This window comes from Choristoneura fumiferana, chromosome 3, assembly GCF_025370935.1.
Source record: "Choristoneura fumiferana chromosome 3, NRCan_CFum_1, whole genome shotgun sequence".
Taxonomy (NCBI): Eukaryota; Metazoa; Arthropoda; class Insecta; order Lepidoptera; family Tortricidae; genus Choristoneura; species Choristoneura fumiferana.
The window spans coordinates 8,852,921-8,874,995 of NC_133474.1; the positions used below are offsets into that span (position 1 = coordinate 8,852,921).

Below are 22,075 nucleotides of genomic sequence, written 5' to 3' on the forward strand. Positions count from 1 at the left end.
AAAACTATAGCGTACAATTTCGTACATTTTTTCTGATTTACAAGAAATTAGAAAAGTCGACTGCTTCATAGTGAAAAAGATAGCGCCCGCCAGAAAGTACTTCAATTAGTAGATTTTTTTTTGTTTTTTTATAATCGGTTCCATTTTTGTTAAAAAATTTTCATGTACCTACATTTTCTGATGTCAGTGAATTCCATGCGACACCATGTCACCGCCAGGAAGTATGACACTCAACTTCGAAGCTGTCTCACCCTGGAGATTGCGTGGATCGATATTTACTTGAAATCTTATTAACTTATTTATTGTTTTGTCACTAGTAAGTGCTAGCACAAGTCTTTTCGCGATAGTTTTAAATCTCTTCTGCGTGAAACATTGTAGTAGAAAAATAGTAGAATTATTATATGTTCAATTTTTTTAACAAACGAGTTAGTGTTATGCTCTATGTCACAGGATGACTAAATATTGACTATCGATATCGATAATAATATCAATCACATGTTTAGACTTTGCTCATGTCTAGCTTTAGAGACATTCTTGACTGAGCCGGCCGCGATAACTGTAGTAGGTAGTATGACGTTCTTTTTTAGAGTGTCATTGCTACTGAACTGTCAGGTTGCCTTACAGAAGAAAAGTAAACTCATGTAAAAATGACAATCTCGCATACAGATACCCAGAATCAAGAACCAAAATCAGAAGAATTGTATAAGTTCATATATTGATAAATTTTTTATTGTGAGCTTACTTTTTTTTTAATTATGTGTAACTATTATTACAAATTTTATATTTTTAAGCTTCTGGTACCTTGACTTTTGTATTTAGGACTATTGCATGGTAGGTGCACGCGGCTAGTAGCTAATTTTATAAGATCTCCGCTTACAAATTGTATCTTTCGCGTCACTGCTTTTATTATATTATCATAATTTTTGATTATTGAGTTTGCATTATATTATAGGCACTAAGTAAGTATAGAAGTTAGGTTGGTCAAAACTGTCATATTGGCTGTACATTAATTTTCATCTAATCTAGTGTCCCAAATTTCAAATTTGTCAATTTTCAAAATCACTCAATATGCTTGACTGAAATGTTTACATCGTAAAATCTGGGCCATATTGTCCGAAATAAAGGTCGTTACTTATTATTGTAATAGCTGGTTCAGATTTTCGATCACGAACCCATCTGGACCCGGTCATTTGAAAGGCATGGGACCACAGCCAACATATCTAATATAGATGAGATGAGCAGAACTTTGGAGGTCTATCCCCTAATACACTATAAGGATGTGCTAGCGGACAGGCCTCTACAGTTGCCAGATCCGGACAGTAATTCACATGGAGTGGGCTATGGCGTTAATAGGATGCCGCATACAGCATTACCGAGATATGGAGTGAGATAACGGACACCTACCATTCCAATTTTCCAATATCATATAAATTGTACTTTTAGTAGACGATGACATGCCGTTCACTAAATTGGCCGCTCATACTATTGACCCCCGAAACAACGAGGTGTAGTATAAAATATAATGCTTCAAAAATATATTTCACATACTTTTATTCTGACCTAGAAAGACGTGTAATAATATGTGATATTTTTGATTGGTTCGATTGTATATCTATCTTGTCTTGAGTGGATAGAGATGAACAAAATAAATACTTGAATAATTGAGTGGTTTCGGTGTTACCAGGTTCCTTGACCCTTGATGCGTGGCTTTACTGGTACGTCCATGAGGCACATGTACCATATGACCAGTGATGTAAATAATGGAGTTGTTCTTTCGAAAAAATAATAAACTTTATTACATACATTATAATAATTATTTTTATTCTTGAACCACATTTAGATAAACAATGAAAATTGCTACGGGGATATTACATTACCTTATCATTACTATGGCGACGTGTCAAAAGAACGCTGCACATTGCTTCGGGACAGAGAACTTGTTAATTTGCGGAACCTCATATAAATTGACAACAATATTTTTTACTTTACTTCTGCGCTACGAACCGTGCCCCACAACTACGTCCATGTGAAATATCTATACAATAAGTTTACATACACGCCCGCTCTCTTCTCTTCGATGTAAAACAATATTTTATTATGTATGTATAGTATATGTCACACAAGCTCGACTAGCTGTCACAAATACCTACTATATAACTATTATTAGGTATTGTGTGATATATATATTATTTCATGTAGGAGGAGGGAGGTGGAGGAGGGCGTGTACTGCATGTTATTATATTATGTAGGAACGTATCACATAGATCTAACTGTGCCGCACGGTTGATAGCAGAGAAACCTAGGGCAAAATTAAATACTGTAGGTTCTAGATGCTGACTAACAGTCAAGCTCAAAAATTAAATTGCTAGTGGTACGGTTGGCTTGTTGATTGACTGGACAGCGGGCATATTTAACTTGTATCACAAAGTTTATACCTTTTTTTTGTTCTCAAAGTATTAGCTGAATCTAATGCCGACGTTGTTCACTAGCAGACCTGACCCCCTGATCCTGATAATTATTCTCAAACGCTGTCTAATGCGACGTACTGCATTTTACTTACCCCAAAGAAAAGATTGTATGGTAGAACTGCAACTGTCACAGGCGGAACGGCAGTGATGGGTCTGGTAATTGCAGCCTGCTCGCGTGCACAGACAGATGAGAGGAATAGAGCAACAAAATAATTAAAATAAACTGGAATTAATCAAAATACCACGCACAGGACTTATCACGCTAACGCACACGAGTAATATTTACCTCGACGTTTCGGCAACATTACAGTGGCCGTGGTCACGAGTAGACTGAAGTGTGGGGTGTCAAGTCTGCCTAGCAGCGCGAGTCCTTCGAACTACCCGCACTTGGTCATTTTTATTTGTCACCCCACACTTCAGTCTACCCGTGACCACGGCCACTGTAATGTTGCCGAAACGTCGAGGTAAATATTACTCGTGTCTAAAAATATATTGTTTCCAAAATAGTTACTTGATTTATAATGCATAATAATTGGCATGATAATTGGGATATGAATTTACTGTACCAGCGGGAAAATTACAAATTAATTATACCCACTGCCTGTCAACCAGACTAGTTAGCCGTAGATACTACAGGCAAAGAGCGATCAAAAAGTAGCAAAGTAAAGACATTCCCTTTTTACTCTTAGTATTTGAGGACATGTAAAACTATTTGAGCATTTCCAAATAAAGTTTGTACATTTGATTTGCGACTCCTATTTGTGATAAAAATTTGCAGGTTTGTAGAGTGAACGATATTGAGTCGTAATAACATAGTCTCTCAAAATGTCCCAATTGGTTTGTATGGAAATTTCCTTTTTTGTTACCAAAACTATGGATTTGCGGTAACAAAAAGGAACTTTCCATACAAATTAATTAGGACATTTCGGGAGACTATCTACCTGCAAATTTTTACCCAAATCGGAGTCGCAAATCAAATGTACAAACTTTTTTAGAAATGCTCATATTTAGCACTGTAGCTTGCTGTAACAAAGTACCAAACTGTTCAGCTACCTATGAGCTTGACTGCTTCGAATTAGGTTTGATGCAACATCTGTCTCCGATGATGACGTGTCAGCTAAACTGAACGTGCCCGTAGTCTGCAAGTACGACGGATTATTTGCGGTAGTTCTAGTTCCTTCACAAGACCTTGAAGAAAGAACTGCGTTATTTTTCCGCCTTTGTACCTTTGCAAGAACTGAAGATGCTACTGCGAAAGGAACAAAGGCAAAAAAATAAACGCAGTTTTTCCTTCAAGTCTTGTAAAGGAACTAATGCAAAAAAAAACGCAATAGTTCCATCGCACGAACATCCAAAGGAAACACTGCCAATAATCCAGTACACGACTACAAGCCTGCTGGATCGGAAAAAAATCCTAGCAGATAATACTTACAATAGGTAGTTATATGATACCAATCGACAACTGTTTTCGACTCGAAGGTAACAAAGGGAGTGTAGATGATTTTGGAACTGCTCGTAGTCTTCTGCTGATTGTGCCAAATCATCGGTTATGATATCCTAACAAAATCAATTTATAGAGATAAGTAGGTACAAAATTAGCACGGGATAATTTTTACCGCAATTTGATCGGCGCAAGTTATCGGCGAGTGGGTGAACTTTTGCTGTTATGTAAGTATTTCGTAAGTATTTATTTATACCTATAAAGGCAAACATGGCCTAAAAATGCATGAGATTTGGCAAACGTATTCCTTGAGGATCGCAGAGGTGCAAGAAGTTTTTTTTTTATTCGAATACCTACACTACAGAGTAGATTTTTTTCTTCAACGGGAGCGAAGCCGGGGATTAAGCTAGTAATTATATATACGAACTGAGAAATCCAGATGCAGAAGCCTAGATAAACTCTTCGTCAACTCTTTTCATGGTTAGCAACTTATTAATAATTGATATTAGCAGTTTATGATTACTAATTCTCTACCAAAAGTCTTAGCACAGAAATTCAGTGATGATGATGATGATAATTAGGATAGTAAACTCTGTATGGATTTTATTACCTCTTTTGATAGAAAGAGCTTACACGAAGCACTGTTCATAAAATATTAGTTATGTCTAAAGGCACTGTTACACATGCTCGTTACTGGACTGAAGCAAACGCGTTCACACTTTCTTATTACCTTTCCCCCTTCGACCCCGTCTCGAGCTTGCCACTAATAAGCATGCTCGATAGTAGCATGTCCTGTTCACACATGCTACTAGCTAGTATTTGCTCAATAGTAGCATGCTTTCTTGCTACTAAAGAGCATGTGTAACAGTGTCTTAAGGGACTTTGGCTTTACGGATGCCCTTGATAAACTTGATTGCCTGTGCATTCCTGTGCGTGTCGTACAAGATGACTAAGAGCCCTGGTGGCAGCGCTCTCTATTGCCAACTACGAATTCCAAACTCCAGCTCTGCGGCGTGGAAGGTAAGGACAAACACCGCACTATTTCCCAAGAAACTCGTCCTGTAGATTTGCTACCGATTTTCAACCGACGACCATGACCACTTTAGCAAGAGTAGTAACTACGAAAAGTAACTATAAATATAACCTGAATAATAGCAAGACCATCAACCAAGACAAGAAACCGTGGTCAGAATCTCGGTAATTTCTCAATTTATCGTACACATATTATGACCACTTGAAAGGCGTTTGGCTCGTATTATAATATGCGAACAGTTATCCAAGACCCTGCTTCTAATTATCAATAAAATACTTATAGATTTTATAGGTCGTAGTAAAATTTTCGAGTAAAGTACAGTTAGTACAAAATTTCGTGACTCGATAAAAAAAATGTGAATATTACTCGAAGGAGTACCCCGATCGGGTAGCTAAGTGTCGCAATAGACTTTCGCTAGCTGGCGCTGTCTATTTGAGTGTGTGCGTGAGCTCCTAGTGTCCGTATACGGCCGCAATCGACGTTCAAAGTAAAGCACCTCGTTTGCGGCTTTGGCGGAATATTTCATTTCGAGTGTGGGGTCAAAAAATCGGTTACGCTTAGATACTCCCGCCACTAGTTTTTGGTGAAATAATTCTTCATAATTTACGAAAAAAACCTGAAAAAAGGAACTATTGATAACAGCGCCATCTAACGGGACATTGCTCATGAGCTAACCAGGAGCAAACCCCTTAAGTCATAACATTAAACAGTATAAAGTGAAGTTCCGATTTTCGCAGGTCATAATTATCGTAAGTCATAAAATTGGTTAGTTTAAACATTCGATGTCCATATAGTATACCATTCCATAATATTAAAGGCAATAAACTAGTTTATAATAATTGTTGTAGTCTTTTTTCAGCAGGTCATAATGATTGATAGTCACCTGATAAGTTAGTCATAACATTTAACGTCATAATGTTAAATTCAATAAAAACACTCATAATAATTATAAGAATGAATTCAATTATTTATCAGAAAAATGAAATACATAATTTTTTAACTACCGAATGTAAACCTAACTGTAGTTGTATGCATAATAATCAAAGTTTATAATAAACAATTTTTATAGGAACATCGAAGATCAAAAATCATTTGTGAAGTAATATTATCCAGACTGCTATAAAAAAAATACCTAACATCGAAGGCTAAGGCAGGAGCTACGCTCCGCTTTGCTCCCGCCTTAGCCTTCTAAACCTAACCTATCCGAGTCGCTTCTGCTCCGAACCGTCTTGCTCGCTCGCTTCGCTCGCTCGCGCAAATCAGATTATTTTCAACATAATTTCTATTAGTCATATTATCTAAAGTTGTAGTTAAATGAATTAGCACTTTCAAAATTAAATGTATGCCATATTATGGATTTGGTTTCTTAGACCTAGACACTATAGGCATTAAAACGATATGAGTAAAAAAAAAATGTATGGGAAACAAAGGGATCCCACATTAAACATTATGGCTGACTTAATGCTGCCAGATTCTATTTTGATTGTTTACTTACTCAGTCCCATCTGTCGTAAATGAAATTATAAAAAAATACACTTAACCAGTTGGTAGAGCGTCGACTGATGCAACATGTTCTACTAATTGTAGTTTATCGATTGTAAAGCCGCTTTTACAGTTATCTGTCGTATTGTGTAGTGACGCATCAGAAAGGTATCGGTTTCGTTTTGGGCTTATAACTTCTAAATTCCATTTTACCTTTTTATCAATATTCCCAGATCTCAAAACTTCTTGGTCTCTAAATACCTAAATTGCAGAATGCCTAATTTTGTTTTCTTATAACACCGGAATCTTAATATGGCTGACTTTCTTAATACCTAAACTTCAAAATCACTTTCATGGCAAAACAACATACACTTAAAACAACCAAAAGTTAAAATACCTAAATTTGTATGTTGAACAGGAACTATACTAAAAGTCAATAATGAAATTAAAAAAAATTAGGCATTTTGCCTTTTGGGTGTTTTCAATATTGAATTGTTTAAATATTTTGTTGTTTCTGTCGTTCGGAATTTGAATGAATTGTGCATTTTAATTTTTAGGTATTCAGAGAATACGACATTTTAAGTCAAAGTCATAATGAATTTCGTTCATTTTAATACAAGAGACAATAGACCCGTTTTACCCCCGTAGGGTATAAAACGGAGATTTAGGTTTCAGCCGTAGCTTGAACCACATTGAGATTACCCCTTCGATATTCGTTGTTTTTTCCTTATCTGTGGTAATGTTAGAGCGAGACACACTGTTCTTTTTATACCTGTCTCTTTCTCTCAAGCTCGGGCAGCGCGCGGTGGAAGCCATTTTGTTTTCCAGTACTCACCTTAAGCCGGCAAGGCAATTAAGGGGTGGTTCAAGCTACGGCTGAAACCTAAATCTCCGTTTTATACCCTACGGGGGTAAAACGGGTCTATTTAGGTGTTCGAGCCTACGCTTGAACCACATTGAGACGTGTTTACTATCTGCCGGCGCTGCCCAAGCGTACTGTGAGAAAAACAAGGGTTTCCGTTTAACTGCAATTTATGCAAAGAAACAATTTTAAATTCGTTATATTTATTTTCCATTCAACTAATAACATGCTATAATCTCTTTCCCCTTAATCTCTTAATGTTAATATCACAATATTCATTGAGATCAAGTTTATTTTCTGAGCACAATAATCAAATGACATTAAATTTCCCTGAATCACCTTGTTAATCACCTTGATATTAAAATTAGTGTAATAGATAATAATTTTCCTCAGGTAGGGCTAAACATTTCACATAACAAATTTGAGCTTGATTTGCTACCAATTCGAACTTCCTGGAAGTAATGATTAATGAAAGTGTTTCTTGATTTCCAATTTCCCCTGGCCAGTACTTCGTCTATATTATAACGATTGCTCGTCCAATTGCTCGTTGCCACTACGGCCCTGAAGCTTCCCGCCGATGCTGAAATACCCGCTTCTTTAAAAAGCGTCCTTATCCAGCCCGCAATTACTGTTCTAGAAGCATTTTTAGCGGTTCCTCTTGTAGTGATAAACAGATTTAAGAGGTTGCTTGGTCTTCGTCTTTCAGCTGATACGTAAATGAGTTTCTTGACCCAATACACTAAATCTAAGCGCCTTTCAGAGCGCTCCGAAGTGCATTTCAGTAACCAGCCCGACTGCCTGTAAGAAGAGGAGTCTGTTTTGGATCCAAACTTTGGCCAAAACACAATTCTTCCTGGCTTCTCTTCAAATGCCCCATTTTCCAAAGATAAAAGCGTTAGATCGTGGACTCTTCTGCCCGTAGCTAGTAGCAGCAAAACGCAAGTATGCCTCGCCACTGCGAAGAGACTACTTTCATCTACGTCGTATCTCTTTAGGAAACTCAATAAATCTTCTATGCACCATGTTATGCATCTTTTGACCGGCGGATCCCCTGCAATTATACCTTTCAAAATTCTCTTAATTAGTGGGTGACCCGATAGTTCTTTTGCCTGGAGAGGGTTGCTGAAGTTAGCTACTACCGACTTATGCAAAGCGATTGTTCTTGCTCTCAGGTTAAGCACTGTGTGGAGATAACATAAATAATCGGCTAGATGTCGGGCGCTGGGATTATTCACCGATGTGTTTGTAGTTTTAGCCCAGTCACACCACCTTTTCCAAATCGGCCTATATGTCTTGAGCGTAGATTTTCTCCACGAACACTCTAGCAGGTCAATTTTTTCTTGAGGCCATCCGCTTACTTGTTCTGCCCAGCCTGAACCATCCAAACCCCCAATCTCAGGTTTTCTACTCCTGGGGAGGCAAGTCTGTGCGGAGGTCCTTTAGGTGATCCTTCAGATTCGGAATTTGGAAAGGGGACCTTGAGCCAACCGGCAAAGTTCCGGTTCCCAGAAAGCGTTGTCCCAAAGTGGCGTCACTAGAAGAAATCGACCCTTGGCTTTCTGCAGGTGACTGAGGACTCGCGGTATGATCGCTGGCGGAGGAAAAATCCACCCTAGGTCGTAGCACCATGTCCTGCTGAATGCATCCGTAAATAGGCTGTCCTTGTCGGTTGCATCTTCGCTGACGTACAGGGGAACTACTGCTGATCTTTTCGAGGCGAATAAATCTATTTGTGGTTTTCCAAACTTTTGAAATATCTTCGCTAGAATCCGGCGACTGAGGTGCCATTCGGGCAGCGCTTTCTGTCTGGACAGTCCGTCCGCTATCCCATTGTAAGCCCCAGGAATGTGCCGGGCAGTTAGGTGACATTTCATGCGTTGGCAAAGTACCAATATCTTCTCCGCCGCTTCTAGCAACTTCAGGGACTTGGTGCCCCCTGCTTCTCGATATAAGCGACCGTTGTGCGGTTGTCCGACTGGAGCATGATTGTTTTGCCTTGTAGCTCGGATCCTAAACGACTCAGTACTTCGTACACTGTCCAGAGCTCTTTTACATTGCTGTGCCAATTCTTCTGTGATGGTGTCCATCTTCCCCACATGTGACGCCCGTTCACAATCGCTCCCCAGCCCCCTTCCGCAGCATCCGTAGTTATGAAAATTGACGGGTCCGCATGATGAATTGCGGTGCTTTTGTGAGCGTTCTCCCACCACCATATTAGTCTTGGTATTATAACTTCTGGTATCCTGAATTTCGTGTGTGGATCTCTCCTCGAGAGGTGGCGAAGGGCTCTCTGCAGGAAGCGACAATGTAAGCGTCCTAGGGGTATTACAGCTGCTGCAAATTCCAGCTTGCCTAAGAAGACTTTCGCATCGTGCCAACTCCAAAGCCTTTCCTTTAGAAGCTTGGATATACACTTCCGTAGCTGGGTCACTTTCACTCCTGACAGGCTTTTCGCATTGATTTCTGAATCCCACGTGATCCCCAAGTATTCTAGATTCATCGACGCCTTTTTCGATGTTTTTTCGGGATTTATATGCCAGCCCAGGTTTCGGAGAAATGTCAGGGCACATTGTACCTGTCGCTCGAGGACTACAGAGTTTTCGTGCATGAAGAGGAAGTCGTCTAGATAGACAATTACCCGTAAGCCCTTCCGTCTTAGTTGTTGTGCTATCCAGTTCGTGATCATCGCGAACGCCGAGGGGGCGCTCGCTAGGCCAAAGGGTAGACACGTCATCTCGTACACGTGACCTTGATATGCCATCGAGAGGAAGCGACGATGACTTGGATGTATTGGGATGTGAAAATACGCTTGTGAAATGTCCACTTTCATCATGAAGTCTTTTATTCTTAGATGACGAGGTATTTGCAAATGGTTCACCAGGTGAAATTTTGGTGTAAGCACGTATTCGTTCAGCCTCTTTAGGTTGAATATTGGCCTGTAAGTATTGTCTGATTTCTTCCTTAGAAAGAAGGTTGATAGAAAGCCCCTTGCTTGGAGACTTTTCCTGAGGGCACCCGATTCCAGAAGATTTCTTATCTCGAGGTCCATCTGGGGAGAGGCTGGAGTTGTGAACCTGAAAGAGTTCTTCCTCAATCCTTCCAATGGCGGTTTTTTCCCAAATGGTATTCTGTATCCCTTGATGATCTTCTGAATGCTGGTCGGTGCCCCCTCCCACTGTCTCGCATATTTTGCGAGACGACCTGCTTGAAAAACGTCATTTCCGGGCTGCCCACTTCTTTTCCTGCGGAGCAGTGAAATAGGGCTTAGCTGGTTTTCTTGAGGAGGAACTTCCTTCCTTTTTTGGTCTTTGGCCACTTTTTCCCTGTGTTGGGTCGCGGTCGCGATATTGTTGAGTGGGTTGGCGAAATGGACGAGCCGGTGGCCGATTCTCTTTCGTGGCCAGCTTCGTACTCGCCGATGTTGCCCGTTTCGCGGGAAAAATTTTGTGTAAGCCACCTTGCTCTTTAACTACGTCCGTTAGCATTTTCTCCTCAAACAGATGTGTTTCAGAGGGCGGAATTTCATGAATGATCTGTTTGATTACCTTGTTGCGTGGAGTGAATACTTTCCGCCTCAGCCTTATCACTTCTGTCCTTTTCCCGCATACGTATTGCAGGAGATCGGTGGAGTTCTTTTTGAATTTTGATTCCGGGCCCAGATATTCCTTTTTAACTTTCTTCCTCACGTCCTTAGGAAGACTCGCCAGAATTTCCTCGAAGATTAATCTTTGCTGTATAAGACCGTTTGTGATTGCCCCCAGGGTGCCATCGAAGGACTCTAACGTTTCAGCAAATTTCCATTTTGGAGCGACTCCTGCTAAAACGGTGTTTGTCTTCAGGGCACAAAAGGCTGGTGTCGCCTGAAAAAGTTTTCCGGTCTCTCCATATCTTAAATTAGCCCATCCTGACTGACCTAGTCTTTGGCATTCGATACCATACTTGAGTGCCTTAGGGTCAGCCTTTCTAATTTTAGGCTCTTGCTCTGTAGTCTTAGGCATAAAGTCATAGGTATCGTCATCCTCCGACGATTCGCTTTCATGTACTGGCGAATTCTTTTCTAATACGAAACTTTCCCTCGGTTCATCAGAGACCATGCTGTCCGCAAAGGAAGAATCTAAATCCATTGCCACGTTATTCTGCTTCTGTCCCTTTAATGCTTTGATCTCTTCTTGCTGTTCCACTTGCGCTGCGCAAAACTTATTCATCAGCGCCATCTGTTGGCTAAGAATAGACGCCAATAGATGACCACTGCTGTCCTGAGATAGTGGAGTAGGAGTAGTAGGACGTGGCGTAGCCTGGATATTCGTCGACTTCGAATTAGGGGTTGCCGAACTCTGAGAGCCCCCTGCCTCTGGTGACTTTGGAGAATCTGTACGGAGTTCAGACGTCACACTTGACCTCTTTGTCAGTTTTGGGCGTACCGTTTTAACTGCATTCATAAAAGCATCATAATCTGGCTCGTGTATTTGTGCCATTATTGAATGTGGCGCATATAATAGGGCTCTTCCTAAGGGCCACTTCATTAAAGAGGCTCTAATGGCCCTATAACGCCTCTCCGAAAGAGAGGTGGCTCCCGGGTCGAAAGCCCGTGCTAAATCCGATGTCGGTACAGCAAACCTCATTTTTGAATCCACTTTGTCTGGTATATCTTGACCCCCAAACAGCTCATCCATGGTATAGTGTATCACTTTCCAGTCTCGCCAGTTCTGGGGGAAATTCTCGTCTAGCGACCTCAGAATACTCCGTAAAGCGCTCTCCTCTCGTTCCGGTACCGGCGAGTCCGCCAGGTACCCCATTGTGGTCGCAGTTGGCATGATCTGAAATGCATAATGATGTTTTGGAACGAGGCCCAAGTGTGTCATTTTTTGGAACGCACCTCATGTACCATAGACTATATTCGAGGCGACAACGACCACGTGTGCGTGTGCATCTGTATCCCTTAGTAGTCTGTGGTCAAACCGCAGACGACAATCGAGACGACACCGTCGTACGACTCTACTCTGTTATATTTTTACGTCGTCGACAGCGGGATACGACGACATGTCGTCAGTAACATGTCATTATGTCGACCATTGAGGCGACCCTTGGTGCGACGTCGACACAATGGCCTTTGTCGTCTTATAGGTACGACAAAATGTCGTCAGTCATTGTCGTATGACAACTGTGCGCCAAAGTATTTTGAGGCGACATTTGGTGCGACGTCGACACGTGGTCTTTGTCGTCTTATGGACTCAACTCTACGAGTTGTAGTATAGGCAAAATCGCCTTAAGCTGGTCCGAAAGGAGCCGAGCATGATGGTTTTCCCGACCCGAAGTACAGCGCTTCGTACAGGTATTTGAGATTGAACCCAACCTACGCGGGCGCTATAGTGTACAACATCATGGAATTTGAGATTTAGTTCTACTCACGTTGTTCTATCATAAAGCCCAGAAAGGGTTGTATCTAGTTGCATTCGGGTCCTTCGGTAAACCAAAGATTATATTTGTAACACTGTAGATGTCTGCACGTAACGAATATCGAAAGCGTACTGGAAAACAAAATGGCTTCCACCGCGCGCTGCCCGAGCTTGAGAGAAAGAGACAGGTATAAAAAGAACAGTGTGTCTCGCTCTAACATTACCACAGATAAGGAAAAAACAACGAATATCGAAGGGGTAATCTCAATGTGGTTCAAGCGTAGGCTCGAACACCTAAATTTAACATTTTAGGTATTATGAGCCCATGGTAATTTGAAAATTAGGGGTATTAGTGCATAGGGTATTATGAAATTGAAGGGTTTTAAGCCCAAAGCTCGGTTTCATACATTTATCTGAAGCAGTGTGTTGTGACGGCTTGTGTTGTGTCGCTTCACAAGCTATAGAGAGAGAGAGAGACAGAGAGAAAGACAGCGAGCATCACAACACAACACGACAGATAAATTATGTGAATTCGGCTTAAGGTGTTTTTAAATGAAACGGCTAGCTGTTTAGTTATTTTAACCAGTTGGTAGTGACCGATATTGAGTTCAGTGTACCAGCACCAAGTGGCATATGGAAACATATATTGACTATAGTACAGTACCTGCATGACGGTATAATTGTTATGGTCGGGGTCCCACATGACGAGCACGGTGTGTCCGGGCAGACACGACGACAGGCTGAGCGTGCCCGCTGAGAGACCGAACGGAGTGTGGCAGCGCACGCGCCGCCGCGCTTCTCGCGTTCTACAAACCAGAACTTTACTATAGTCGGAAATAATTAAACTGAAAAAATATCGGAAAAAGCAGAAATTTTCCTACAAGCACCAATAACAGCGTTTATGTCGTATACAAGAGGAGCGACTGAAGACCATGCTACAATCGAACCTAACATACAGACAGCAAAAATCTACATGTCAAATATGACTATTATACCTTTCTTCACTATCCTCTTCCTTGGACTTATCTGCTTCTTCAACTTTCTTCTCCAACTCCTTCTTCAGATCTAGTATCTGCTGCTGAAGCAGTGCCTTTTCATCTTCAAGAGCAGCCAACTAAAGAAAGTGTGTCAAAAATTAAAAGTAAACAAGGATTCGTAGTAATATAAAAAACATATTCACAAAAAACTCCTAACATTTTGCTATTTATTTATCCGTCAAAAACGAATTACCTCCGGACTCCGGAATTGCTATGCGACATAGCTAAGCGGCGTATAAGGATAAAGTCCACCAATAGGTTTACATTATTTTCCTAGCCTCGCTCAGTGCAGCTTTGCTTTTTCCGAGCCCCGATCCTTACACACGGTGGACTCACCTGAGTCTTGAGCAGCGGGTCGTACTCGTTGGTTTCCGGGTCAGTGAGCTGCTGAATCGTGTCTCGGTACTTCGAGCACTCCCGCGATAACACGTGCTCTCTCTCGCGCAGAAGATCTATCTGCCGATCTTTTTCCGACAACAGCCGACGGGTCACGTCGTTTACAGTCACCTGTCAATCATTATGATTTTGTTTCAGCCTAAATTGGGTTTCTAAATCGAAATAAAGCGAGGAACAACATCGTAATGACATTCAGCTTTAACCTATTAGGTACAAAATTAACTTTGATTGTTACAATTCAAAGTACAGTCGAGTTCATAAACCTGTGAGCAAAAATTTGATCAAAAATATCTGAACACGCTTCTACGCCGTTAACAATAGAGTGGTGTTCAGATATTTTTGATCAAATGTTTGCTCATAAGTTTATGAACTCGACTGTGCCTGCAGACTGAATATCTAAGGGGCCGCTTCAAACCATTCCTAGACCATTCATTTATTCGTGGAACATGTTAAATACATTAAAAACAGAAGTACCTAAGACAATATTTTATATTTTTTTATTTTTTTTATTATTAATTTAGATTTTTATAGTAATGTAATGTAATTTTCTCTCTGTGTGCCTGTATTCTGAATCGCTTACTATTTCTGGTGTACATTAAATATTTTTTATCTAAGGTTGATTTAATAAAGAGGTTCTCTAGTTTTAGATATGTAACTTAGAATAAATAATATATTATTTGATAAATAATAAAAAAAAAATATATAATTTAGAATAGTGACTAATGTTGAGGTTGGCCGCAACTCCGTCTGCGAAGAATTCGTTTATCGCTATAACGCAGGAACTATGCAATATTCCGGGATAAAAACTATCCTATGTCCTTCTCTGGGTCTCAAACTGTCTCATACCAAAATCGGTTCTTAAGCGTAAGGGATACCTGCCAAAAGGACCAGAGCGACCTGCAGTGATTTAAATTTCATGAACTAACCTGCTTTTCAGCTTCATACTTCGCCTTCAAAGCGCTAACTTCCTCGGCCAGTTTCTGGCGCCACTCAGCCTCGACACTCGCCACCGCCTGACTCACTGCCTCTTCCTTTTCTACTTCGGCGTTTTCCTTTGTCTGCATCACTATGGCGTTGTGGCTGTTAATTTCTATGACGTCTGTGCGTTCGATCTTTTCGAGGCTTGACTCTGATGGTGACCGGTCCATGTTTGTGAGGGCTACGAGACGGAATCTGTAAAAAAATTGTAATATTTTTTTATTATCGTTAAGTTAGGAAGTTATTTAAAGATAATGTCAGATTGTTAACCCTTTGGACCGTTAATCGTGATAAAACAATAATCGTACGTAATATTAGTCTGTATTGCATAGTACGCCTTATCACAAACTGATCGAGTTCAATGGGTTAATGTCTTAATGTTATCTCACCTGGACCGTAACGACTCTATTTCCGCCTTGTACTCCAAGTGCATTTTCTCTTGTGATTCCTTTAGCTCTTTTTGCTTCTGAACTTCAGCTTCCACGAGTTTATTTTCAAGAGCTTTGATCTCATTTTTAGATTTTTCCAGCACTTCTTTTGTACTCTCGTGCTCTCTGTTTAGCCTTTCGATTTCCCTTTGATGTTGCGCTTTCAGTTCTTCTTTGTCTTTTTTCAATGTCTCGATTACATCGTCTTTACTGTTAAGGGCTGCTTTCATGTCACTTAGCTCTAATTCATGGTCAACTGTCAGCCGCTGCGTTTGTTCGCGAAATTTCAAAGCATTCTCTTCATTACTTTTTTCCCACGCTTCTGATATTTCCAAGTATTTTGCGCTTATAAATTTTTTCTGCTCTTCAATTTCTTCTTTAAATCTAGCGAGCTCTTCCCTTATTAAGAGAATATTAACTCTGCATAAGCCATATAGCTTTACCAGGAATTCTTGTAACTTTTCGACGTTAATCTTGTGGGTATCCATATTGTCCTACAGTGAAAAAACATATTGATTTCTTTCTAGACGAATTATGTGTTATAATAATTAAAATTAACAGCTCAATTAACGATTATCACATCAGTCAGGAACCGTTCGACATTTTTCGCCTTTTTAAAGAACTTTGTCAAAGAATTGAACTGTCAATTTTAGTTATTATGACACACGATACGTTAATAATATTACGAAATAGCATGATCGAATAGGCAATGACAGCTTTTATGATGATACTAAGTATGATTTCAATCAAATGTAGTAAGCGTAAATCATAACAGAGAGCTATGGCATAGCTGGTACGGGGCCGGTGGAGACAGGAGCAACAAAAACAACTACAACATGTCTACTCTAATAAGACCTCTCTAGAATAATCAATTCATCCTTGAACTCGAATACTAGACATTGAAACTTTTTTTTATCTCTAAGGCCAATGACTTGCTTATCGTAACCCTGATAAAAAAAAACTACTATCTGTGTTGCCGATCGCGCCCGGCCTATGATAAAATCGAGAGTAGGTGTACAGACAGAGAGATCTTACAAGGTTGATTATTTGCACGGGGTTTGGATTGACCTGTCGTTCGTCCCGACCCCATTCCAAGCTGGAAGGTAGCGACTCCTCGATGTAAAACTCGGAGTTTTCGAACTCGCATCGTTTGGGACTTTCATCCGCTTCAGGGATCACCGGTAGAGGGCGCACCTCGGTCACGGTGGAGACGGCCATTGTGTCTGGGACGCACAACGTCGATATGTCGACCTTCTGTTTCTGCGACGTACTCTGTCGACTGAGACGTTCGAAATCGCCTGCGTCAGTCTCCGACTCGAAGTCCCTATGAAAGATAATTTTACAGATAAAAAAATGACTATTCATCGTTTTTTTTGTTTCGTATTTAATGATTGTTTAACTTACTTCTCAAAATCAACTTGTACGTCGATATCTCTTTCTTGATGGTCTGAGGCACTTATTCTGCAAATGGAGACGAATTGCTAAGCATTATTATGAAATAAATTATTGACGCGTTGCGATTTATCGAGAATAATCTTTGTAGGTCCTCGTTACAGGTTGAGAGGTCCGAAAAATCTAAATTTCAGTAGGGATGTTCCAGGTTCGTCCCTACATCGAAGTATCTACGTATTTTATGGTAACTTTTTTTTTAATCACATACCTCTGTTGAAAGAACTTCACAGTGGTCTCCATGTCATAACTAGGTACATCCGAAGCCAGTTGAGGGAAAGTTCTGGATATTAGCTCTACGTCATCATCCGTGACTTGTGGCAGCTTCGCATCAAACACAGGAGGTGACTGTGTCGCGAAAGCTGGCGGCAACTCCGTCATACCCGGGAATAAACTCTTGAGGAAGTGACCCTCGAAGAGACAGTTGAAGTCTTGGCGGCGAATGATCTCTTCCTCGTGGATTTTTATCAGTTTCGCGGCCAGGTCTGTCGCCCACTGTAATATTGAGGAAAGTATCACAAAAACCACGTATTGACTGTATATTGGCTCTAGTTTTCTAATCTTATTAATATCTGGTATTACTCAGTGTGGTGAGATTGCTACTCAGCACTTAATACCTCAACAAGCCACTTTTATATCATATGTATACCTCTGTTTTTTTTTCTCATAGCATAATTTTGCATACACACACGAACGGTTGTCATAACTTTCATGAGTCACATTGTGATTTATTTCTAAAGTAATTTTGTCACAATTTTTATTGACATTTTGATTGCAACGCCAGCTACTCCTAAAGCTGCAAAGAACTGCCCGTGCCTACAAGGCTATTGACCCATATAATCGTTCAAATAACAACGTGCAATAGCAAACTACGTGTATGTGTTCAAAGTTCAAGTTCCCTATTAGCATTATAATGACATGGCGGTTACACTAGGCCAAGTTAACTTAGTCGATTGCATTCTATAAGATGATATTTCCAAAAATACTAAAAACTGCACGGTTTCATACAAACGAAAGTGTGAATACCAGAATTAGATGTAAAAACTTTACAAAAGGATCTAAATCAAAATTTAAGTTCTCACCTTGAGGTGAGCCTGCGAAAAGGTCCGTCTCCTGGCAACTTCGTGGACGGCCCTGACGTAGACGAGCGGCGCTCGATGCAACTGCCCCACGATGTCGAAGTACCGCGCCAGTCGGTTGAAACACTGGAAACTGAGCATCGCGTGCGCATCCTGCACGGACATCGAGTTCTCGATCAGAAGGACCGCCCTGCAATCAATAAAATCGATAAGTGACACTGGCGCGCCGTAACAACACGATCCTCATCTGTTTTCCTGAACTTTTTACGTGCCGTCAGAAGAGTACTATCGCAACGTTTACGTACACTAACTACGAGAGGTTGCAGCCGAAGACAGTAACTCAAGCTTTATTTCACTGCCCGGGTTGCCTCACGAAAATGTGGACTCCGCGCAGCTGCAGTTGAAAATGAATAGCAAGTTGCGCTTATCATATTAAATGGTTAATAGTTACCTGTACATGATCCCATTACTACCATTGCACCAAATTAACCAGCGGAATGTCTCTTAACGTGTGTTAAATGTACAGTTTAACATTTAAAGCTATTTCTGCTATAATTACACACGCATTTAATGGACAATTAAAAACCGAACTGAAAGATTGAAGAAACATCGAATTGAAGAATTTGATTAGGTACGATACGCGTCGCCCTCTAAAATTGTCCATTCCCGCTTAGTCAGTTAAATGAGTCTTGCATAGCTTCGGCATTTACTTAACTGTCATTTTACTCTATTCTCCATGTACACATGGAGTCCCTGGTAAAATCCAATAGGTGTTGGCAATATAACAACATATTTGATTAGCAATTAAAACCCTTACAGAACAACAAAGAAACAACCATTTTCTACGGACTTATACGTACTTCAATCTCGCCTTCAATATGTGAGACAGCTCGTCTTTGGACTTCGCAATCCGCCGTCTGATGTCGACGAGGGTCTGATGCCCTTTAAGCAGTTTCTCGAGCTGGCACCAATGCGACTGCACCAACGTCGTCAATATAGATGGATCGCACGCAGCGTTCAAGCGTTCGCGGTACTGTAAGAATATTAAATAGGGAAATTAGATCGTACATAATAAATACCAATGAATACTATCGAACTATTTATTTCTCAATTGAGATAATAGCTATCACTTCCTTAAGAAATATCGTTGTTCGACCAAGCAAAGTATGGCTTCGAACTTAAAATTTTATTTCTCGATTTTGTATTTATTTTTACGGTTTTTCCGTTTGAAATTACGTTTTCTAAATTATACCCAAACATTGAAAAAAATCAAAAAGTATTTGTATTGAGATTGGTTTTTTGGAATCTTTTTGAATTTTTTATGTCAATTCCAATTTTTTTGTTACTTTTACGGTCATCCCGTAAAACCTATATCGAAAATACAAACTGAAATATAGATGTACAGAAAAACCAGAAAAATAAGACCAACGCTGGGAATCGAACCCAGGTCCTCGGCATTCCGTGCCGTGTGCTATACCGCTACACCACCGTTGGACAACGATACAGACACGAATTTCTCCTATGCACCTCGTATCTCAGCTTGTGTTCTTTCTTATTTATGATGATGATGAGGGCTACGGCATAGATGTCGCTAGTGTCGCTGCTTAAGTGGCTAAATAAGAAACAACACAAGCTGAGATATGAGGTGCATAGGAGAAATTCGTGTCTGTATCGTTGTCCAGCGGTGGTGTAGCGGTATAGCACACGGCACGGAATGCCGAGGACCTGGGTTCGATTCCCAGCGCTGGTCTTATTTTTCTGGGTTTTCTGTACATCTATATTTCAGTTTGTATTTTCGATATTTGTATTGAGCTACGACTAAGAAATGAACTCAGTTCCTTTACATTCCGGGATGTGTGCCTTACTATTACATATACTTCATCCTAAGCTTTGACATATTTTATAGACGAATTTTATCAAAAAGTTCTCGAAACAGTTACTTTTCACACTTAGCTGATCTTCTGTCGCCAAGCGCTGTAATGTGCAACTAATTGTCTTGGTGTTCTAATTTCGGTACAATTTAGAAAAATCCAGAAAGTATGTATACTTCAAAATTGCAAGTTGACACAACTCAAGCCATCTCAAACGGAGTGGCTAATACGAGCAGCATCATGTCGTCTATTGCTCAGTTAAGACTAATTTTCAGTCAACCATTATCTGACCTGTATCAAAGACGCAGCCTGGTCATGCTGGTCGCGTTCCAACTTCTTAACTTCACTCAACAGCTGGTCCAGTCTGTAGAGGCGGTCTTCGATCCCTTTGATTTGCTTCAAGCCATGCACGTTGGCATATTCTAAAACGTTGCAGAGTTCCTCTTCTAACTCTTTGAGAGGCTCCGCGTCAATCTAGAAAGAAAAGTTCCATAATTTTTAACTCGAAACTACTTAATAAAAAAAAACCCTCAATTATTCAATCAAGCGTTAACGACATTTATATGGAACGTTACGACCTCAATTAATTACCAGGCCTTTTGTCTCAGTTAATTGATATGGACCACCGCAATGTAACACCTGATTAATTTCATTAAAATTAGTTAATTTACAATAGAACTATCCTTCGTAATTCTCATGATACAGTTGGATGAGATATAACACATACTTAAGTGGTTCATTTCGTTTTAAAATTGAACTTTTTAGCTCTCTGATCTTGATCATAGACAAATTTCGCTTTATATGCACAGTCGAAGAAACCGAAAATGGAACCTTTTCGCTGCAAATGTCATGTTGGCATCTACTAAAAACCGGCCAAGAGCGTGTCGGACACACCCGAAATAGGGTTCCGTAGCCATTACGAAAAAAATAAGTAATATTTTTCTAAGGATTCCGTATTTTGTACGGAATATTCCAAGTTTAGGTATATTTTATACCTTAGGCTGCTATTGCTATCTCAAGAAAACTTAACCGTTATAGTTTTCCTTGTAAGTTTGATACACTTACTACCATCCTGATTTTTTTCAAATTTTTCCACCCACCGTGCAAAATTACAGCTTTCTAGCTCCCTGAGCAATGCCGCCGACGGACAGACAGACATACAGACAGACATGGCGAAACTATAAGGGTTCCGTTTTTGCCACTTTGGCTACGGAACCCTAAAAACCTGAAATTGATTGTGGATACGATTCAGGTAACGACTGTACAAGTACATGAGATATATCTACACTAATATTATAAAGAGGAAAGCTTTGGATTTTTGGATGTTTGTTACGAATTAACTCAAAAACTACTGGACCGATTTTAAAAATTCTTTCACTATTAGAATACTAAATTATTCCAAAGTGCCATAGGTTATATTTATTGTCAGAAAAAATTAGGGTTACGTACTAATTGAGTTATAAACCATGACCTACATTACGTAGTCGCACATTAACCTAACCCGTCAAAACATTTAATAAGGAACGGCGCAGCTTGTCTATTTGAACACTGATAACTGATAACTATAAATTAATTCCGATGACCAACGACTGCTTGTCACTAAAGTCTTATAGCTTCATTTCACGCCTGAGGATGGACTTGACGTACGTTACTACTATTCAGTAAACACACAAAAAATTACGATGGAATTATGAATTGTAATATACATGTAACTTCAGCTGCCGAAAAAGACACCATTTTGTAAAATCCGTTAAGAAATTACTACCCCGCATTATCGGAGTCAAACTCAGTCAGTAGGTTGGATTAAATTAGAATCTTAACCTATAAACACACTTCGATAAGGAATAATGGCTTTACCGATAAACCAGCAGTGTTTGACCGAACAGAACCTGTAGCAATTAATTTGGTATAAACGTATGACAGAGTTAAATTTAGTTTTATAACGATTTCTTACAAATTTGGTTTGTTAATTTTCTTTCCGGTAACCATTTCCTGGCGGGACAGCTGATACTGATTTCGGTGATTATTGGTTTAACACCGTTAATTAAAGGTACGTAAGGGAAGTCTTTTATGTTAACTAGGAGACTAGGAGATTCTAAACCGCGAATCGTTTTCTTTCACAATGAAAGAGTGGAAAAACAGAAGATCTTCGTGG

The 22,075-nt window shown here is 40.0% G+C and overlaps 2 protein-coding genes across 4 annotated transcripts in view; both read right to left on the bottom strand.

The window, feature by feature from the left end:
- The window catches only part of Atg17 (autophagy-related 17), a 69,426-nt gene that overhangs the window by 33,258 nt on the left and 14,093 nt on the right, over window positions 1-22,075 (bottom strand). For all 3 annotated transcript variants that reach the window (XM_074085434.1, XM_074085432.1, XM_074085433.1), the window contains 11 exons: window positions 20,212-20,394; window positions 18,910-19,082; window positions 18,053-18,239; window positions 17,182-17,465; window positions 16,926-16,982; window positions 16,716-16,845; window positions 15,483-16,015; window positions 15,042-15,288; window positions 14,056-14,226; window positions 13,678-13,796; window positions 13,347-13,488 (listed from right to left, as the gene is read on the bottom strand). In XM_074085434.1, the coding sequence (XP_073941535.1) occupies window positions 13,347-13,488; window positions 13,678-13,796; window positions 14,056-14,226; window positions 15,042-15,288; window positions 15,483-16,015; window positions 16,716-16,845; window positions 16,926-16,982; window positions 17,182-17,465; window positions 18,053-18,239; window positions 18,910-19,082; window positions 20,212-20,394 (2,226 nt within the window). The remainder of the gene's footprint in view (window positions 1-13,346; window positions 13,489-13,677; window positions 13,797-14,055; window positions 14,227-15,041; window positions 15,289-15,482; window positions 16,016-16,715; window positions 16,846-16,925; window positions 16,983-17,181; window positions 17,466-18,052; window positions 18,240-18,909; window positions 19,083-20,211; window positions 20,395-22,075) is intronic.
- LOC141426497 (uncharacterized) lies at window positions 10,502-12,982 on the bottom strand. The gene is made up of 2 exons (XM_074085430.1): window positions 10,744-12,982; window positions 10,502-10,677 (listed from the first exon to the last, which is right to left on the bottom strand). Exons 1-2 carry the CDS (start codon window positions 12,146-12,148, stop codon window positions 10,502-10,504), a joined length of 1,581 nt encoding a protein of 526 aa, XP_073941531.1. The 5' UTR covers window positions 12,149-12,982.